Here is a 17,398-nt window from a genome sequence, read left to right as displayed (position 1 = left end):
TTACTTACTTAAAGAAAATTATATATCAATTATATAATATTAGTGGCTTGTGCAGCAAATGCTGCAAGCTAAGTTCATTAGACGTTCAAATAAACATTTTTCAGATTTATTTTCTATGAAAAATACCAGACATTTTGAAAGTTATTTGCTTCCATAATAATGAAACATACTCTCTCTTTTATGCCAAATACTTTTTCTTGAACCGTCAGTTTTCGAGTTTCAACGCGAAAACGCAAGTAACAATGTCAGGACGATCAGCAATAGCTATTTCAGGTCATTGTGGAATGTAGGTGAAAGTTAAAAAAATCAGGTTTCCTATGCTTTCAAACAATAAAGATAGCATCTTGGTATAGCTGCTGGGTTTAGAGCTTGAAATGTAGAGGGTAAAATCATTTTATCCTGCTAAGCGATCTTGCTGAAATGATCAGGAGACTACAAAATTTTGTAGGCCTCTTATTTTATCAGTAAGTAATACAGTCTTTCCTTAGGAACTGTAATTTTTGCGCTCTCTCGAGCCAATACTGAAGAGAATGACGCATATAATGTAAGTATCCACACCACACCGCCATTAAGTAATATGAAAAAGGCCCAACCCCACTTGATTAATAACTATAAAAATATATGATTTTTAATGAAAATATTATTATCTTACGCAAGTTTTGCAGCTATATACATATATAAACATCATGGTATTAACTATAATAATATTTCATTTCATCAAACCACCTCAAGTTTTGTAGATTTTAATATCCAATACACAGCTGTACTCAGAAAATTACACACCGCAGAATCAGACCTGTAAATTATTTTTAGCAAGTCTTGAAGTTTTTAATAATCAATTGAATTTGAACTCTAAATATGTCAGCAATCCTGCAGGTCATGGCCTTCGCGTAATAACCTATTGTTTATTGTAGTGTGTGTGTGTGTTTTGTTTTATTCTGAAATTTAATAATTGGTTCTCAAAACTGACAAAAGATGGATTTTGGAAAATAGGAAAATTATATAAGAAAACTAACGCTTCACTGAAAGTTACTATTTTTCTGAAAATCCTTGGATGCCAAGCTTCAAAATGACGGGTCATTCATTAAAATCCTTTCAGCCGTTTTCCCGTAATTTCTATTACCAGTTATATATATATATATATATATATATATATATATATATATATATATATATATATAGAAGATTACTCACATCATAACAAAAGAACCACATTGTTGTGAAACGCATAATACCTAGATATAGGGTAAGTGAAGGTATTAACGCCATGAACGCCATCTAATAATTTATAATTAGTTACGTGAAAATCTGTGTTGACAGCCCTAGTCATAGAAGTTTGGTGTTTAGAGGAACTTTTCTTAAACATCTGGAACCAACAATGAGTTGAAGTAAAGTTTCCGCTTGAGCTGATCGTTCAGTGATGTGAATGTTGTATTCTGCATGAAGTAAGTACAGATAATTGAATTTTAAAAATAGTAAACGATGAAATGTTATGAGAAATTCCTTCATACGTGTTCTTAAATTTAATGGAATGGTGGTGTTTTGAAATTTATAATATTACCTTATGATAATTATTTATTTAAAATAGAATTTGCGACTGCTGATAATAACGCCATCTCGCTGCGAGAATAAACTTTGATAATAGCGGTTAGTTTAATCGTCTCTAAATTAAGGATAATCGACCGGACTTGGATACCACGAAATCTGCGACATGAGTAGCACAAAGAAAACTGGACTTTTCATTATGTGAAGACCGTTGTGCACCGCTCAATGATAGTCTTGGCTGAATTTTTTAAAGTATGAGTATTGAGACATTTTTGTTGTCTCTAATCATTATAGTTGTTATTTAATTCTATAACATAATCTTACATTTATCACTTTTGCTTATAAACATGTTTATACTCGACCATGCCGAAATGTAGTAATTATACACCTGGTAGCAGCCCCTTAATGGACCTCATTAAAGTACATCTATTCATTAAAGTTCAGGTGTTCCACCAATCAGAAAACACCATTGTAGCAATATGAAAGCGCAAGTATCGATTATTCTCGGATATGCAATCGAAAGACAACTAGCGAAACGTCACGGAGGCTGGAAATCCAATACTGTCGCAGAAGGTTATGTTTTGTTACTATAATAATTAGCTTTAATTGTAAATAATATTCAAATAAATTCAATTTGTTATCTCGTTTTTCAATGTCTAAATCAATTTCAAGTTTATATCAAGATTAATGTTTATTTTACCCTCTAGATTATATCAAGGTCAATGACATTTGTGTCTCGGAAAAAATCAATACTTTCGCGTCAGCGCACACACAATTTACGAGATATTGCACAAGGTCAGTTCCGCTCCCCAGTCAGATAAGAATAACATGAATACTCATGAATAATGTCAAGTTAGAAATATGGTCGAGCATAAAAAGTCGTATGAAACTTGCCTATAATGGTAATTAAGACGCTCGTATGAAAATTATGAAACTCGCTTGCGCTCGTTTCATAAACATACTCGCGTCTTAATTACCACCATTATAGGCTCGTATTGTTATAAAACCTTGTCGCAATTGGACGGAGTTTCGCAATAATAGACCACCCGACAATTTGAAAAAAAAAAAAGAGAGAGAGAGAGAGATTTGCACAAATCTGTTGATGGCAGGGTAATTTAACTCGGAAGAATGCGATATCTGAATTTTACTGCTATTTATAAGCAAAAATTCGTTTATTGCATGAAATTCATTAATTTATTTTGCTTTGAAATATTAATTCAACTGTTGGGCTCTTATTAAAAATCGGTTAGCCTTTTTTGGTATTATTTGTGCTATTTTGTTGTAATAGTATGAATGTTATAATACTTCTTGAATAAAACATTTTATTAAAAAAACAGATTTATTTCAATGGCCAATATCTCGAAACAGGTTTTTGGCGCTAGGTCTGTTATTGCGTAACTCCGTCCAATTATAACTTTTGAAACGTACGTTCCATAGGAAAGGTTCCAAATGATCAATGTCTAAAAAATCAATATTACTGTCCGTATTTCTGCTCAGTTGTAACTCTTTTTTGAATTGATGGCGTTAATACCTTCACTTACCCTAAGAAATCATATCTTCTAGACAAAACCAAATAATCCATGGTGCAACAGTCCATGAAGGGCCAAGTCCGACCATCCGACTACTCGTGTCACATCCACGTGTCTCAGAAGAGATGTAGGATCACTCAACCAGAACGAGGGTAACGTGTGGTCAGAACGATAATTCCTTAGCTGTTATAGTTTGTTTTCGAAACCGGATTTTGTTACTTAAATTCATCACAATGCTGCGTGGAAGCCGGACCCAAGCACTGGCCGAGATAGGAATATCAAGGGAAAATTTCTTCCCTAGGAGAACTCGAATCAACACGAGTCCAGGCATAACACCTTAGACCACGATGCTACGACGCGGGACACACTGTATCTTCTAGACACTCTTTTTTTTATTTCTGTAGCATACAGGGTGACCCACTTCACTTTTTTTCACCTCCGATACCTTGTGAAATATTTCAGATATACACAAACCGACAATTACAAGTTAAATTACATCGAAGGGAACATCTGATATACATAATGTATTTTTTGTAGATGAAGTAATTTTCAAGATATTAGAGTCAACTTCCTTTTTCTAAATGGAAACCAACTATGTTTGGTATTGCAAATGTTGTATTAGCACTGTCTAATAACAACTGCCTACTTTACTGACTGTTTGAATGTCACCGGTAAGAATAAACATAAACAATGTCTGACGTACCCTTCCTTATGTATAGTTCATAATGCTAACGTAATTGAAGATCGAACATACCCATAGTACTGTACGCTACTCAATACAACCCTTATTTCTTAAGTTCTGTACTGGACAATTGAACGATAAGACATCGTCGAGAAATCTGATTGCACACCGAAGATTTTTTTTTTTAGAATAATTCTTTATTTGTTATTGTACACTAATTATGTCTCACTTCACCATGTGTAATATTTCCTAGTATAAAAATGTACAGTGCATTGTGATTGTGATATAATTGACGCACAAATCTAACCAGAATTGTCCTCCCTCTGTTCGATCCTTGGTCAGATATTGCTTATCGTCGTTGTTCCTGCAATAACTCCTATGTGCAAAATATAAATTTGTTCAGTAGGAAGAAAAAACATATTTATTCATCCCATGGCAGCCATACATAGGAGACTGTGAATTTTTACATTTTCGAAACAAAGAAATATAATTACGTATAGGAGATTTTATTATTTGCTGTATGACTATTTAAGTTATTTAATACAGCAAAAATCTGAAAATCGATAACGCAGAGGAGTTATTGCAGGAACAACGACGTTATGTTTAAGTTACTCTTACCGTTGTTATTCAAGCATTCAGTAAAGTATCCAGTTGTTATTAGACAAAGCTAACGCATCATTTGCAACACAAAACATAGTTGATTCCCATTTAAAAATAGAAAGTTGATTCAAATATCTTGAGAATTATTTCATCTACAAAAAATACATTACGTGTATCAGATGTACCCTTCGATATAATTTAACTTGTAATCGTCGGTTTGTGTATATCTGAAATATTACGCCACAATATTACAGCCCTTGAAGAGATCCGAAAGTCCATATTTTGATTTTTTCGAAACCTGATACTTCTTTAGACAAACGTGTAACTGAAATCGAATTATGAGATGAGCATAATAATATATTGTCTTAGTAAAAGTAAAGGTAAAGGTATCCCCGTAACATGCCATGAAGGCACTTGGGGGGCAAAGAGGTAGAGCCCCATGCTTTCCATGACCTCGGCACTAGAATGAGGTGGTGTGGTCGGCACCACGCTCAAATTGTCTTAGTAAATATTTTAATATAACTGCATCTATTTTACGAAAACCATGTTCAAATTTAGTGAAATATATGAAATTATTAGCACATTTTTTATTCATTTCACCAACAAAAGTATAACAGAAGAAGTCTAAATATATCTCCTATAGCCTACATGACATTCACCAATAATTTCAAAGATAGAGTAAGATTGTCTTGTGAACACTTACTTAAACATGGTTCTGCTTCTCGTTTGTACAACTGACTGTAAATACAACGCCACGATAGAATGTAGAATGCCACTGTTGTGTTTCTTGTTTAGATTTTAAGTTATCTCACACGCTGACGACATAAAAACGTATCATATTTACTAAAAATTGCATTATCGTTACTCCCCTGCGCGAAATGAACAGGATATCGTAACAGATATCTTCATGGCCACTTATCATTCTTAATTACATAGTCGTCCGACTAGTAGTAATTTATGCGGCGATACGGAGAAATGTCCTACTCCCAAGGGAATCGTCTCAAGTCATGGTGCTTGAATTGAAAAAAATGAATATTTAAGCTAATTTTCTTTCTTTAAGAAACGTTGTGATAATCGTTCGTTTCGCTTTTTCCTCGTTTACGACTTGAAAGTCGATGCTGCTTGTGCCGCTTCTTGCATGCACTCGTATTCTTATAGTTCCGCGACACGGTATCGTATCTCCCGTTTTAATGCTCTAATCTTTTTTATTTTTCTCTTGACTCACATTAGCCTAAAGCAGTATTACTCTTCCTGAAATACAAATTCAACTTCAATTACAAATATATATTAACTTTGTGACTTGCCTTAAATATGATAATGTGGACTGAAAATGAAGTAGTCGGGACAAAGACCCCATTGAACAGTACAAACTGGAGTCCTGCATTTACTAATCTCTAGACCCCGGAGAAAGTATTGCTTATAGGGACAGAGGACTCACTGTGCAGGTAGGAGTAGTGCCGGGGTAGCTTAGTACAACGCAGCCAAAAGCAGTCGACACGTGTCTTCAGAATGCCGAGACCAAAAGTACGCAAGGTAGAAGGACTAAGGAAATATGTTCCTCAATATGGAGAAAATGTGTTTTCAATCCATGGTAATGAACTGTTTTGTATGACAATTTTGAATTTGTAAAGAACGTGATTCAGTCATTTCCTTCAAGTGATGCAGCAGCAATCAAGGTTCCTCAAGAACTCTTTAATAATACAGACATTGAACATGATCTAAAGTATATTACGTCAACTTTTGGGTTTTTGCCAGCTGCTATTGAAGCTTTAGAAGAATCTGGTGCAGAACTCGTGACTCAAATACACTTGCTAGCAAATATTATTAGTAACTTGAATCGCGTTGAAAATGATGTTGGGAAACGTGTATCTGCAAAGATGAAAACAATGTTGGACGCAAATGATGGATACCAGACCCTTAGTAAAATTGCTCATGTTCTGTCAAATAAATGTTCTTCTAGTAGTGTTAATATAAGCTGTAGTGATGTGAAATTTTTTAATATGCTCCGGTTGTATCTGCAGATGTGGAGCGTACATTTTCTAAGTATAGAATATTGCTGTCAGATAACAGAAAGGGATTTTCGCTCAGAAATTTGAAAATGATATTGGTAGTTCATTGCAACGCTTCAATATGTAAATAATATTATTACCAGTATGTCAAGTGCAATGAAATATTTAGACCTCTTAATGAGAATAAATTAGAATTGCACTTTGTAAGCTTCATAGCTACTCACTGGAAACTAGTCAAAAGGACGCACAAATAATGAGACTTTCATGTATTACCTAATTTCTCATGAACCAAACTGTACTACTGACAGCGTCACGCTGTCTATCGTTATTTACCCCATCCCTCTCAAAGCAGGTATGCTATGTTGCATACTAAGCTGATAGCAATACTTTTCTCGGGGCCTACTAATTTCGCTCCAGCGTAAGAAAATGATCATGTAGTTGGCTATTAAACCACTAGATGCTGCGAGTGTAAAGGCTCATTTACAATGAAAATTAAACGTAACGTAAGCGTTAACTTAAAAATGTAAACGTTACGGTAAAATTAAGAACATTCACGTTGGGAACATAAACATAACCTCAAAGATACTTGGTAACCATAGAAATATAACAACGACACCATTTCCTCATATTCTGTCGTATACATCAGCGCTCCACGATTGTGTACTGCTTGCAAATCACGTAAGCATAAGCATGAAAGTTTGGAGTTTGCAAACTTTCATGTTAACGTCTAACGGCAATGTTTATGTCAATGTTTATGTGAGTCATTGTGAATGATCCCATTTGATAACCTGGCCGCAAACTTCTGTGTTTATGTTACGGTTATGTTTAATTTTCATTGTGAATGGGCCTTAAGAGGCTTTATCGCTTGCCACTAAACTTAGAAAGAATGATGCTCGCGACGAGCGAAACACACTCGTGACAGTTGTCACGGTAAACAAGGATGGGGAACTAGACAGGTTGTGGAAGCTAACCTTATAAGCCACAGATACAAATTAAGGACGTCATTAGATCTGAAAAGTGATCTGTGGAAAAAATTTGTTATATATCTATATAAATATCTTCCATATGCTTGATTTTCGATTATTATAGGTGTTACCAGTATTTGTAAGACCAAATGTTCTACCAGTGACACATTCGATTCTAGCCCTCAGCTGTCTCAAAAGCAGCCATTTTGAATGCAACTTTAAAATTTTAAATGGAAAGGAGGTCATGTAGGTACTCAAAATCATGTGAACTTTTATGAGAAAAACAATGGTGCAATCGGTTTTGAGATATCTCTAATTATTTTCAAGTTATTTAAAGATAACTGTAATAATGATACAAACATTAGTTACTGCATATACAGATATTTTGTAATATGGTACAGTACTAAGGAGGCTTTGAAAACGGTATTTTTATGCAATTCTGGTAATTAACTTTTCCTGCTTTATTGTTTGATTAACATGTGACAGTTTCAATGTATTTTTGTGATTATTTGAAGCTTTCCTATGACAAATTTCTTGATTTTCGTGATTACAGTATCTATAGAGGAAAGAATTGATATCATTCTTCGTTCTGAAATAGGTTAAGCCACAGAAATGTTGCACCAGACTAACGAATAGTTCCCCGGACATTTGATTGGTCGACGTGGCCCATTAGAATGGCCGTCCAGGTCTCCAGATTTAACACCCCTTGATTTTTTTCTTTTGGGGCTACATAAAGAGCTTGGTAGAATGAAGAGAAAATTGAGAATGTGGAACATTTAAAGAACCGTATCATTGAAGCCTGCGCTACAAAATGTTCTCAAAATGTTATAATGCGTCAGATATTATTATTTTAAAATGTTGATATGACAGAAAAAACGGACTTCAGATCTGTAATCAGCACACACAAATTAGGGTTGGTACACTCGTTTTTGTTCAATAGCAAAAGCACAATAAAATATATAAAATGGATCTAAATGTATTAAGAATTAAAAATGTTGTTATTTAAAAATTGTGACGTGATAAAAAACGAACTTCAGATCTGTAATCAGCACACTCAAATGGTTACACTCCAACATGCGCAATATTAGTAAAACCAATTTACAGTAAAAGAATTAAATACAGTAAAACCTCGTTAATCCGAACTCCGATAAGCCGGACTTCGCTTAATCCGGACAGCCAAAAACACTATGAGTTTGGAAAAATTAAAAAAAAAAAAACTTTTTTTGAGACTTACTTTTATACATTAGAACTATGGAATTACAATAATTACAACTATAGTATTAAAAATAAATTGTTGCTATAAACGGAGTTTTAATGCACTTTCTACTGTTCTGTAAGGTCATTTCAGTTAGTCCGGATTAACGAGGTTTTACTGTATTACATTTCTTTAAATTGAAGCTGCCCATTATTTTTAACTAATGTTTTTTCTCAATGTATAATTAAAATTTTAATTACATCATATAACTTCTAGTATTACTGTACAGTATATTATGTAATTGGAACTGTCCCAGCACGCGCATCTGTTCTTTTGGATGTAAACTATTTTTTTAAATGTGCATATGTAATTCGTAATTTCAATATATTCAAATTGGAAATCCTTCAGAAATTGTTCAGTGCCTGCGGCTGTTTCCATTTTTATCGTTTTTGAGGCAGGCACCTTTGATTTATTTTGTTGTGACATTTGATGTCCTACTTAAAATGTTGGTAAAATATGTTAGATAGCCTATAGCCGCATACAGAGTCTGTTTATTGCATTCATATCCGACATTAACTGATAACTTGACAAGTGATCCTAGTTCGAGTGTGACAGGTGGCACACAATAAGACTCTCACAACGTGTGGTCAGCATAGACTAGAATATCTACCTAATGGTTTACACACGACCAAATATCTATGCTCTACACGTAAACCGACATTGGAAAGAATGCATACCTACCTATTAAAGAGGCATTTGTGTAGAAGATCAAATTATTCTGCTGAAAAGAGCATTTCTTATAGGAAGTACGTGAAGTAAATAAGTTATTAATCATAGCGCTTTAAGTATTTCAGATAGTAACGTTATCCGTAGAATGTCAGTTACCTAACCAGTTTAACCATTTCCTACGTCACACGCTGATGATAGTAACGTACTCTTGCTTATCGAATTTCTTGTACAATACCTATATATTATTATCTTTCAATATGTATGATATTTCAGGAATAAATACCCTTTTTCCTATACATTTCCATGAAAAAGGCATTGCATAATATATGATAACACAGATATACTTGCCACGAGTAAAAAACAATGAACTTAAGGGGTTAGGTACTGTACAGCTTACAGCAGTAAAATTTTGAATATAGTCATCATTTTTCCCTCCATTACTGTATCTTATATAGTAATGAAAATTAGTACGTGTAAAACACTGTCCTGCTGTATGAAAAAAAAAATATATTTTTACGATCTAAAAAAATTGTTCACATTTTTTTTTTCAAAATTCAGTTCACTATGCAATGATGAAGCGTTTCCCACATAACTCCTCCATTACTGTATCTTATATAATAATGAAAATTGGTACGTGTAAAACACTGTCCTGCTGTATGAAAAAAAAAATATTTTTACGATCTAAAAAAATTGTTCACATTTTTTTTTTTCAAAATTCAGTTCACTATGCAATGATGAAGCATTTCCCACATAACTCAAAAACGATCCAACATTCTGTGATGAAATTGTTTGTGTGTATTTATGCTTATCATATCTAAAATATGATGCAAGATCAGTTCTCTACCTTTGATAGATTGTCTGATAAAAAACATATTCATTTTAAAAATGGTCAAATATTAGTATTTTCTTGTGACACAAAATTAAAAAAATATATATTATTTGTTAAGGAATGTAGTTGAAAGAACATGATATTGTAAATATGAGTTTCAGCATTAAAATAAGAGAGAGAGAGAGAACCTGAAAAAGTTAATATGTTTATGAGTTATGAGAGAAAAGCTTCATCACTGCACAGTAAACTACCACTATTTTGATAATATTGAAAAAAATATATATATGAAGAGTCCACTGCAAGAATGATGGATGTCATTTGGAATACATTTTGCAGGAGAAGCAATTGAAAGTTTGAAATGCTTAGCGCTCAAAGCTTAACTGTGATTTTCCGATCATTACTGAACAATTACTATCAATGTTAATGCCATGTAACTCTGTATGTACATTCTATATGTCTTAAGCTATGCATTGACAGTCTTGGTTCATTTTCGACAAGAAAGTGACATCCATCATTCTTGCAGTGGACTCTTCATATATAAATAATTTTGTTTTTAAATAGTAAAAAATATTATTTTCATATAGCAGAAGGACAGTGTTTTACATATACCAATTTTCATTATTGTACTAGATACAGTAATGGAGGGTAAAAATGTTGAATATTTTCAAACATTTTACTGCTGTAAGCTGTACCTAACCCCTTAAGCTATTGCAAGTTTTCATATTTTCAACAGATGTATCTTAACAGAGTTGTTCTCATTTAGATAAGAATTGCGGACCTTTGATTTTCGAAAAGTCAAGCCGTGAACCTGCTGGTTTTTGAGAATTTTGACATCTTTACGGTAGTCTTTTGAATACTTTGAGAGATAACCTTTAATAAGTAAAAACGGACCTTAGAATGAAAATGAAAGTGGTTCAATAAATAAAATGGACAAATTTAATTTTACTAACTTTTATTAGAAGTCAACTAAGTATGACATCCAGTAAATGCTCAACCTGTGCGAAATAATGTTCCTGTGTTTGCTGAACTGACTTTTTCTCATCAGATTTGCTATTTGATAGGTTTAGTCTCGAATCTGGATGAAAATCTAGCTTTAAATAATTGCTCATGTGGAACAAAAGATATAATTGGAAGTTTGAAAACCTTATCATCTAACATTTCGTAATCAGAAAAAAAAACCTTCACCCAGAACCATACATTCTCTGACGAGTGTTTCAATTAACCATCAAAAATCCGTCAGCAAGTGCAACTTGATCTTTCTCAGATAAGAGTGGTTATACACCATCAAATTCAAAAGTGTTTCTTATCCATGAGTGTTCAATATTGATAATCATTCATTCATTCATTCATTCATTCATAGTGTTCTGCCCAAGGGCAGATCTTTCGCTGCAAACCCAGCATTCTCCAGTCTTTCCTATTTTCTGCCTTCCTCTTTGTCTCCGCATATGATACATATATCTTAATGTCGTCTATCATCTGATATCTTCTTCTGCCCCGAACTCTTCTCCCATTCACCATTCTTTCCAGTGCATCTTCCAGTAGGCAGTTTCTTTCCAACCAGTGACTCAGCCAGTTCCTTTTCCTCTTTCTGATCAGTTTCAGCATTATTTTTTATTTATCCACTCTTTGTAACATAGCTTCGTTTCTTACTCTGTCTATTTCATATGCTCCATCCTTCTCCATATCCATACTTCAAATGCTTCTATTCGTTTCTCTTCACTTCGTCGTAATTTCCATGTTTCTGCTCCATACAATGCTACACTTCACACAAAGCACTTCACTAGTCTCTTTCTTAGTTCTTTTTCCAGAGGTCCACATAAGATGCTCCTTTCAATTAAAAGCTTCCTTTGCCATTGCTACTCTCCTTTTGACTTCCTGGCAGCAGCTCATGTTACTGCTTATAGTACACCCCAAATATTTGAAGCCGTACACTTAGTCTACTACCTCATTTAGAATTCGCAACTTTACCTTCTTTATTTTTCTTCCTGTGACCATGGTCTTCGTCTTGTTAGCATTTATCTTCATTCCATATTGCTCACAGCTGTCATTTAGCTCCAGTACCATATCCCTTAGTATCGTCTGCTCTTTTGCTAACAACGCCATATCATCAACAAATCTTACACACTTTATTCTTCTTCCTCCTACTATCACTCCTCCCGTGTTCTGGAAACAGTTCTTCAGTAAATTCTTCAAGTGGATGTTGAACAGGGTAATATTGGTATAGGCAAGTAATTTCGGAGCTAGTTGCTAAATCACGCATATCTTTGGAAAAATTGCATGAACATACTATTCATTGCAGTATAGTTTCCATACAGTCCACAAGCTCGATTCAGTGTCATACTGAATTTTCGACGCATAGACATAAGACCTCGAATTTTTAGGCTCGTTTAGCGTAGGTTGAAACATACGTTCTTTAATGCATCTAGTTTTCGGCAATATCATCGTTCGAGAGTTTCTTGTGTTGCATACATTTAAGGACTTTTATATAAAATTGTTGCAAACTATCCTATTCGAGCCTAAAAATCCGAGGTTATTAAATATGCAGGACTGGGGCATAAATCGTGGCAACCTTGTGAGGATGCTGGCGCGGTTCGATATTTTGAAATATGCTACTGATAAGGGGAGGGGTCGCCCTCGGTAGCGTAGTTGGTATAAAGCGCTGCCTTCTATGCTCGAGGTTGCGGGTTCGATTCTGGCCGAGGTCGATGGCATTTAAGTGTGTTTAAATGCGACAGGCTCATGTCAGTACATTTACTGACATCTAAAACAACTCCCGCAGGACAAAATTCCGGCACACCGGCGACGCTGATATAACCTCTGCAGTTGCGAGCGTCGTTAAATGAACCATAATTTATTATTTTAAGAGGAGGTATGTGTGTGTGCTACTTGAAATGGACGAGAATATGTTCTCTATGCGGTAGAGGCGAGACATGCCGTCATATTTTGTCGGAGTGTGAAGGCACAGAAACTCTGAGGAAACGATACCTGCCAGAGTCCTTCATTACATCTAGCAGAGGGCGCCTGGCAACATATATATTAAATTCACAGACGAGCTATTTAAAGATATTCTATCCTTTGAACAAATGTAAAATACTCGTGCTAATATCCTCTTATCCCTTAATTTTGAAGAGAAAATATGCATTATCACCAAAGCTCGGAACTTGGGCACTTGTGTGTCGTACGCATGAGTAGGGTTACAGGCACACACACACAAAGCTCACTCTGCAAGTGCTCAGGGACAGTCGTGTGTACAGTACGATTATTTAGTCCTGACAGTCACCGGAGATGTGCGCGTGGGACAGGCGAGTCCATTTAGTTACGCCAAGGGGTGTTTGGTTTATTCACTCGCTTGCCTTTACCGACTTCTCGCCCTTATCTCTACTCCGGAACTCTCCCCACTCCTCCGATTACTTCCCCTCTTTCACGTCACTGAGCTGTCAGGACTTTAATAATCGATCTGTACTAAGAAAGTAGTCACTTCCAATGACAGGAAGAGGGACGACGAAACTGTGTCGTGTCGAAGCCAGTGACATTCATAGATTTACAGGTAAACGGTCTATTTGAGAAATTAGAAAACACATGTTATTTGAATGGGTATTACAGAAGTTTGAAAATACATAGGTACAGAATTTCGTGGAGGAATTCGGAGGAGATACATTATTTTCTTCGAATGAAGAGTTTATATTTTGTAAGTTGTGCCACACACAAACTAGAGGTTGGAAACGGGCATTCATTGAAAGGCATTGCAGTCTCTTAAATTGATGAAAGATTTGTCCATAGCCATGGATCAAGTCATATAGGGACCTGCCTTAGTGGTGACACAAAAATTGAAAACTATTTTCCAGAAAAATTTAGAATATATAGTACTTGTCTTTCTCAGATACGAGAACAGCTATCAACCGCTGAAAATCGAACGGAAAACAATGACAGTGAAAACATTCAGTATTTTAAGTTTGATCCCGTCACTTCATGTGACGTGGAAATAAATTTTTCTCGTTTCAAATCATGTTTAGCTAACAGGCGAATATGTTATGGGTTAGAAAATCTTCGAATCTAAGTAGTCATACACTGTAATAAAATGCACAGAGCAGAATAGGAAATTTGATATATTTCTCATGTTTATTTCTAGAATATGCCATTAGGAAAGTTCAGGATAACACAGAAGGTTTGGAATTGAACGGGTTACATCAACTTCTTGTCTATGCGGATGACGTGAATGTGTTAGGAGAAAATCCACAAACGATTAGGGAAAACGCGGAAATTCTATTTGAAGCAAGTAAAGAGATAGGGTTGGAAGTAAATCCCTAAAAGACTAAGTATATGATTATGTCTCGTGATCAGAATATTGTACGAAATGAAACTATAAAAGTTGGAGATTTATACTTCGAAGAGGTGGAAAAATTCAAATATCTTGGAGCAACAGTAACAAATGTAAATGACACTCGGGAGGAAATTAAACGCAGAATAAATATGGGAAATGCCTGTTATTATTCGGCTGAGACGCTTTTGTCATCTAGTCTGCTGTCAAAAAATCTGAAAGTTAGAATTTATAAAACAGTTATATTACCGGTTGTTCTGTATGACTGTGAAACTTGGACTTTCACTTTGAGAGAGGAACAGAGATTGAGGGTTTTTGATAATAAGGTTCTTAGGAAAATATTTGGGGCTAAAAGGGATGAAGTTACAGGAGAATGGAGAAAGTTACACAACGCAGACCTGCACGCATTGTATTCTTCACCTGACATAATTAGGAACATAAAATCCAGACGTTTGAGATGGGCAGGGCATGTAGCACGTATGGGCGAATCCAGAAATGCATATAGAGTGTTAGTTGGGAGGCCAGAGGGGAAAAGACCTTTGGGGAGGCCGAGACGTAGATGGGAAGATAATATTAAAATGGATTTGAGGGAGGTGGACTATGATGATAGAGACTGGATTAATCTTGCTCAGGATAGGGACCAATGGCGGGCTTATATGAGGGGGGCAATGAACCTCCGGGTTCCTTAAAAGCCAGTAAGTAAGTAAGTTTATTTTTATTATATGTTGTTGTTGATGTTGTTTAGTCAACTGTCCGAAGATAGGTTTGAATCTCATAAGTAACACCAATAAAGCAACTAGGCCAGGAGATAATGGGGTAGGATGGCCAGTTCTTTTCTCTCTCCAATGCATACATCGCCGATCAGCTACATATTCCACTAATCAGACTTCAGATGCATACAAACAATTGTTCTTCCTCTGACACATATCGTCAAGTTTTATTATATCTATGCTATAAATTACATGTTTCAACCTACCGTAATACTATCAATGTGTTGTTCCAGCCAGAAACCACTTTTGTAGCAGACTGGCCGTACTTCCTTGCTGCAAGCGGGAGTTTGTTGACATTGAAGTCCGATCGCTTAGCCACGTGCAAAGACACAAGTCCCCAATTTCCGAGCTTTGATTATCACAGTACAATATAGAAATCGGTAGATTTTTCAGTATAGAGTTGTTAATACTTTGTTTTGTAATTTGAATAATTTAATAACTTAACTTGGCACATTGAGATTAACATTTATATTTGCTTTCAGTTATGGTTATCTTGTAGATTTATAGTGTTTCCGAAGGCAATTGCTTTTTATATAAACTTGTAACATTTTAAAAGACGATCACCAAAGAGAAAACTAAAACAATGTAAAATAACATATAAATAATGAAATATAGTCATTCATTGTTAACAACAGTATATTTTAAGAAATACATTAGTATGTTTACTTGTGTTACAGCATGGATATGAGCAAGATGCAATAATTAAATAAATATATTCTTTTAAAACTAATATGTTTCTCACATCTTCAGTAATCTTGAAAAGAGACATAAACTTCATTCTGGTTTTTCTGTCTTCAGCGTATGAACAGAAACACTTTCAAGCACATTTTTGTTTTTAAACACTTTGCTGCGATCTGAAAGTTTACAAAAGCACATATTTAAAAAAACTTACAGTACTCCACAAGCATAATCATAAAATTGTATCATATGAGAAATTACAACTATAGCTGTAATTCAGCGAAAAGTGAACATTACACATTTAATATGAAAACAATGAACGGCCAATGAAATGAAATTTATGAGATATACAGCGGGATATATGAAATGGAATCACAAACGCAATGAAGATGTAATGGAAGAATTACAACTAGAACCTGTAATTAATCACGTAAAACTTTATCTGAACAACTGGATAAATCATCTGCATCGCATGTGTAGAGATAGAATCCCAAAAGTCATGCTCCACTATCGTCCAAACGGGAAGAGATCTCTCGGTCGTGCAAAAAAAAGCGCTGGATTGAAAATTCAACTTTGAAATCGTAACAAGCCATATGGCCTAATACTTGAAGGGAAGAAGAAGAAGAAAAAGAAGAAGAAAACAATGATTACCACGAATGTGACACATACTTTCTCATTACACGCTTCACAAGAATTGAGTTGTTTTAACGTGTTATGAGGAATATTACTATTTATCAACTATTCTTGATCTATCATTTCAAAGATTACATACGAGTATATGAAGTAGACTTAATTTACTAAACACCAATACAGGTTATTTCAAAAGTGTTGGTCAATAATATGCAGATGAAAAGTACAAGCAAATAAGCTCCAGTACACATTGGTCCACAAATTAACCATTGTCAAGAAAATGCATATTTTCTGTTGAGATTTCTCTTTGATTAAGAGCAGAGTGTAGATATCTCGAACTGAATTTTACCTGGAGCAGGTGTTCAAAATGTTATCCATGCATCTGAAAGCAACGTTATGCTGTTTTCTGTAGTGAGCTGCTAATACTCTCGGGCAGTTCCTGTATCATTCCTTATTTACTGAAAGGCATATTCAATCCTAAGCCCAATTCCTGAAGTGTGTTGACCTCAGAAGTGTAAACCAGACTTTTTACATGGCCTCAAACACAGAAGTCTATCGAATTTAAATCCAGTGATTTAGGAGGCCACAGTACAAGCTCTCCCTGGCTAACGGTTAATATGCTGACCAATACATAATAGATAATAATTAATTTGTATAGGAAACTAAGCCATATTTTCCTTCTGTTTTTGTAACGGATAGAATTGAGCTAATTATACGTAGTAGTTCTTTATCTGAATATTTTAAATTGGAAATATTAATTACTCTGACGTGAAAATTGTTCATAAATGAACTCAACAAAATGTTTAGAAGAAATTGTTGTCTTCTTTATAATATTAACCTTGTGAAATCAATATGATATCTGAAATTCAGGTCTGTAACACCAAATGTTATAGATATAGAGTATAAAAATTTTAACATT

General features: G+C 34.7%; 3 protein-coding genes across 6 annotated transcripts in view; 1 reads left to right on the top strand and 2 right to left on the bottom strand.

Moving 5' to 3' along the window:
- LOC138706344 (nose resistant to fluoxetine protein 6-like) overlaps positions 1-5,168 on the bottom strand; it is a 93,247-nt gene extending 88,079 nt beyond the window's left edge. For both annotated transcript variants that reach the window (XM_069835514.1, XM_069835515.1), the window contains exon 1: positions 5,060-5,168. In XM_069835514.1, the coding sequence (XP_069691615.1) occupies positions 5,060-5,067 (8 nt within the window). In that variant the 5' untranslated portion in view covers positions 5,068-5,168. The remainder of the gene's footprint in view (positions 1-5,059) is intronic.
- Positions 1-17,398, top strand: part of Bap111 (Brahma associated protein 111kD) — a 643,372-nt gene that overhangs the window by 346,861 nt on the left and 279,113 nt on the right. The window lies entirely within an intron of this gene.
- Positions 15,790-17,398, bottom strand: part of LOC138706347 (nose resistant to fluoxetine protein 6-like) — a 54,301-nt gene continuing 52,692 nt past the window's right edge. The window contains exon 14 of the mRNA XM_069835519.1: positions 15,790-16,025. Within this exon, the coding sequence (XP_069691620.1) occupies positions 15,946-16,025 (80 nt within the window). The 3' untranslated portion in view covers positions 15,790-15,945. The remainder of the gene's footprint in view (positions 16,026-17,398) is intronic.

Source organism: Periplaneta americana, chromosome 9 (genome assembly GCF_040183065.1).
Source record: "Periplaneta americana isolate PAMFEO1 chromosome 9, P.americana_PAMFEO1_priV1, whole genome shotgun sequence".
NCBI lineage: Eukaryota > Metazoa > Arthropoda > Insecta > Blattodea > Blattidae > Periplaneta > Periplaneta americana.
This window is presented reverse-complemented; position numbering and strand designations above follow the sequence as displayed.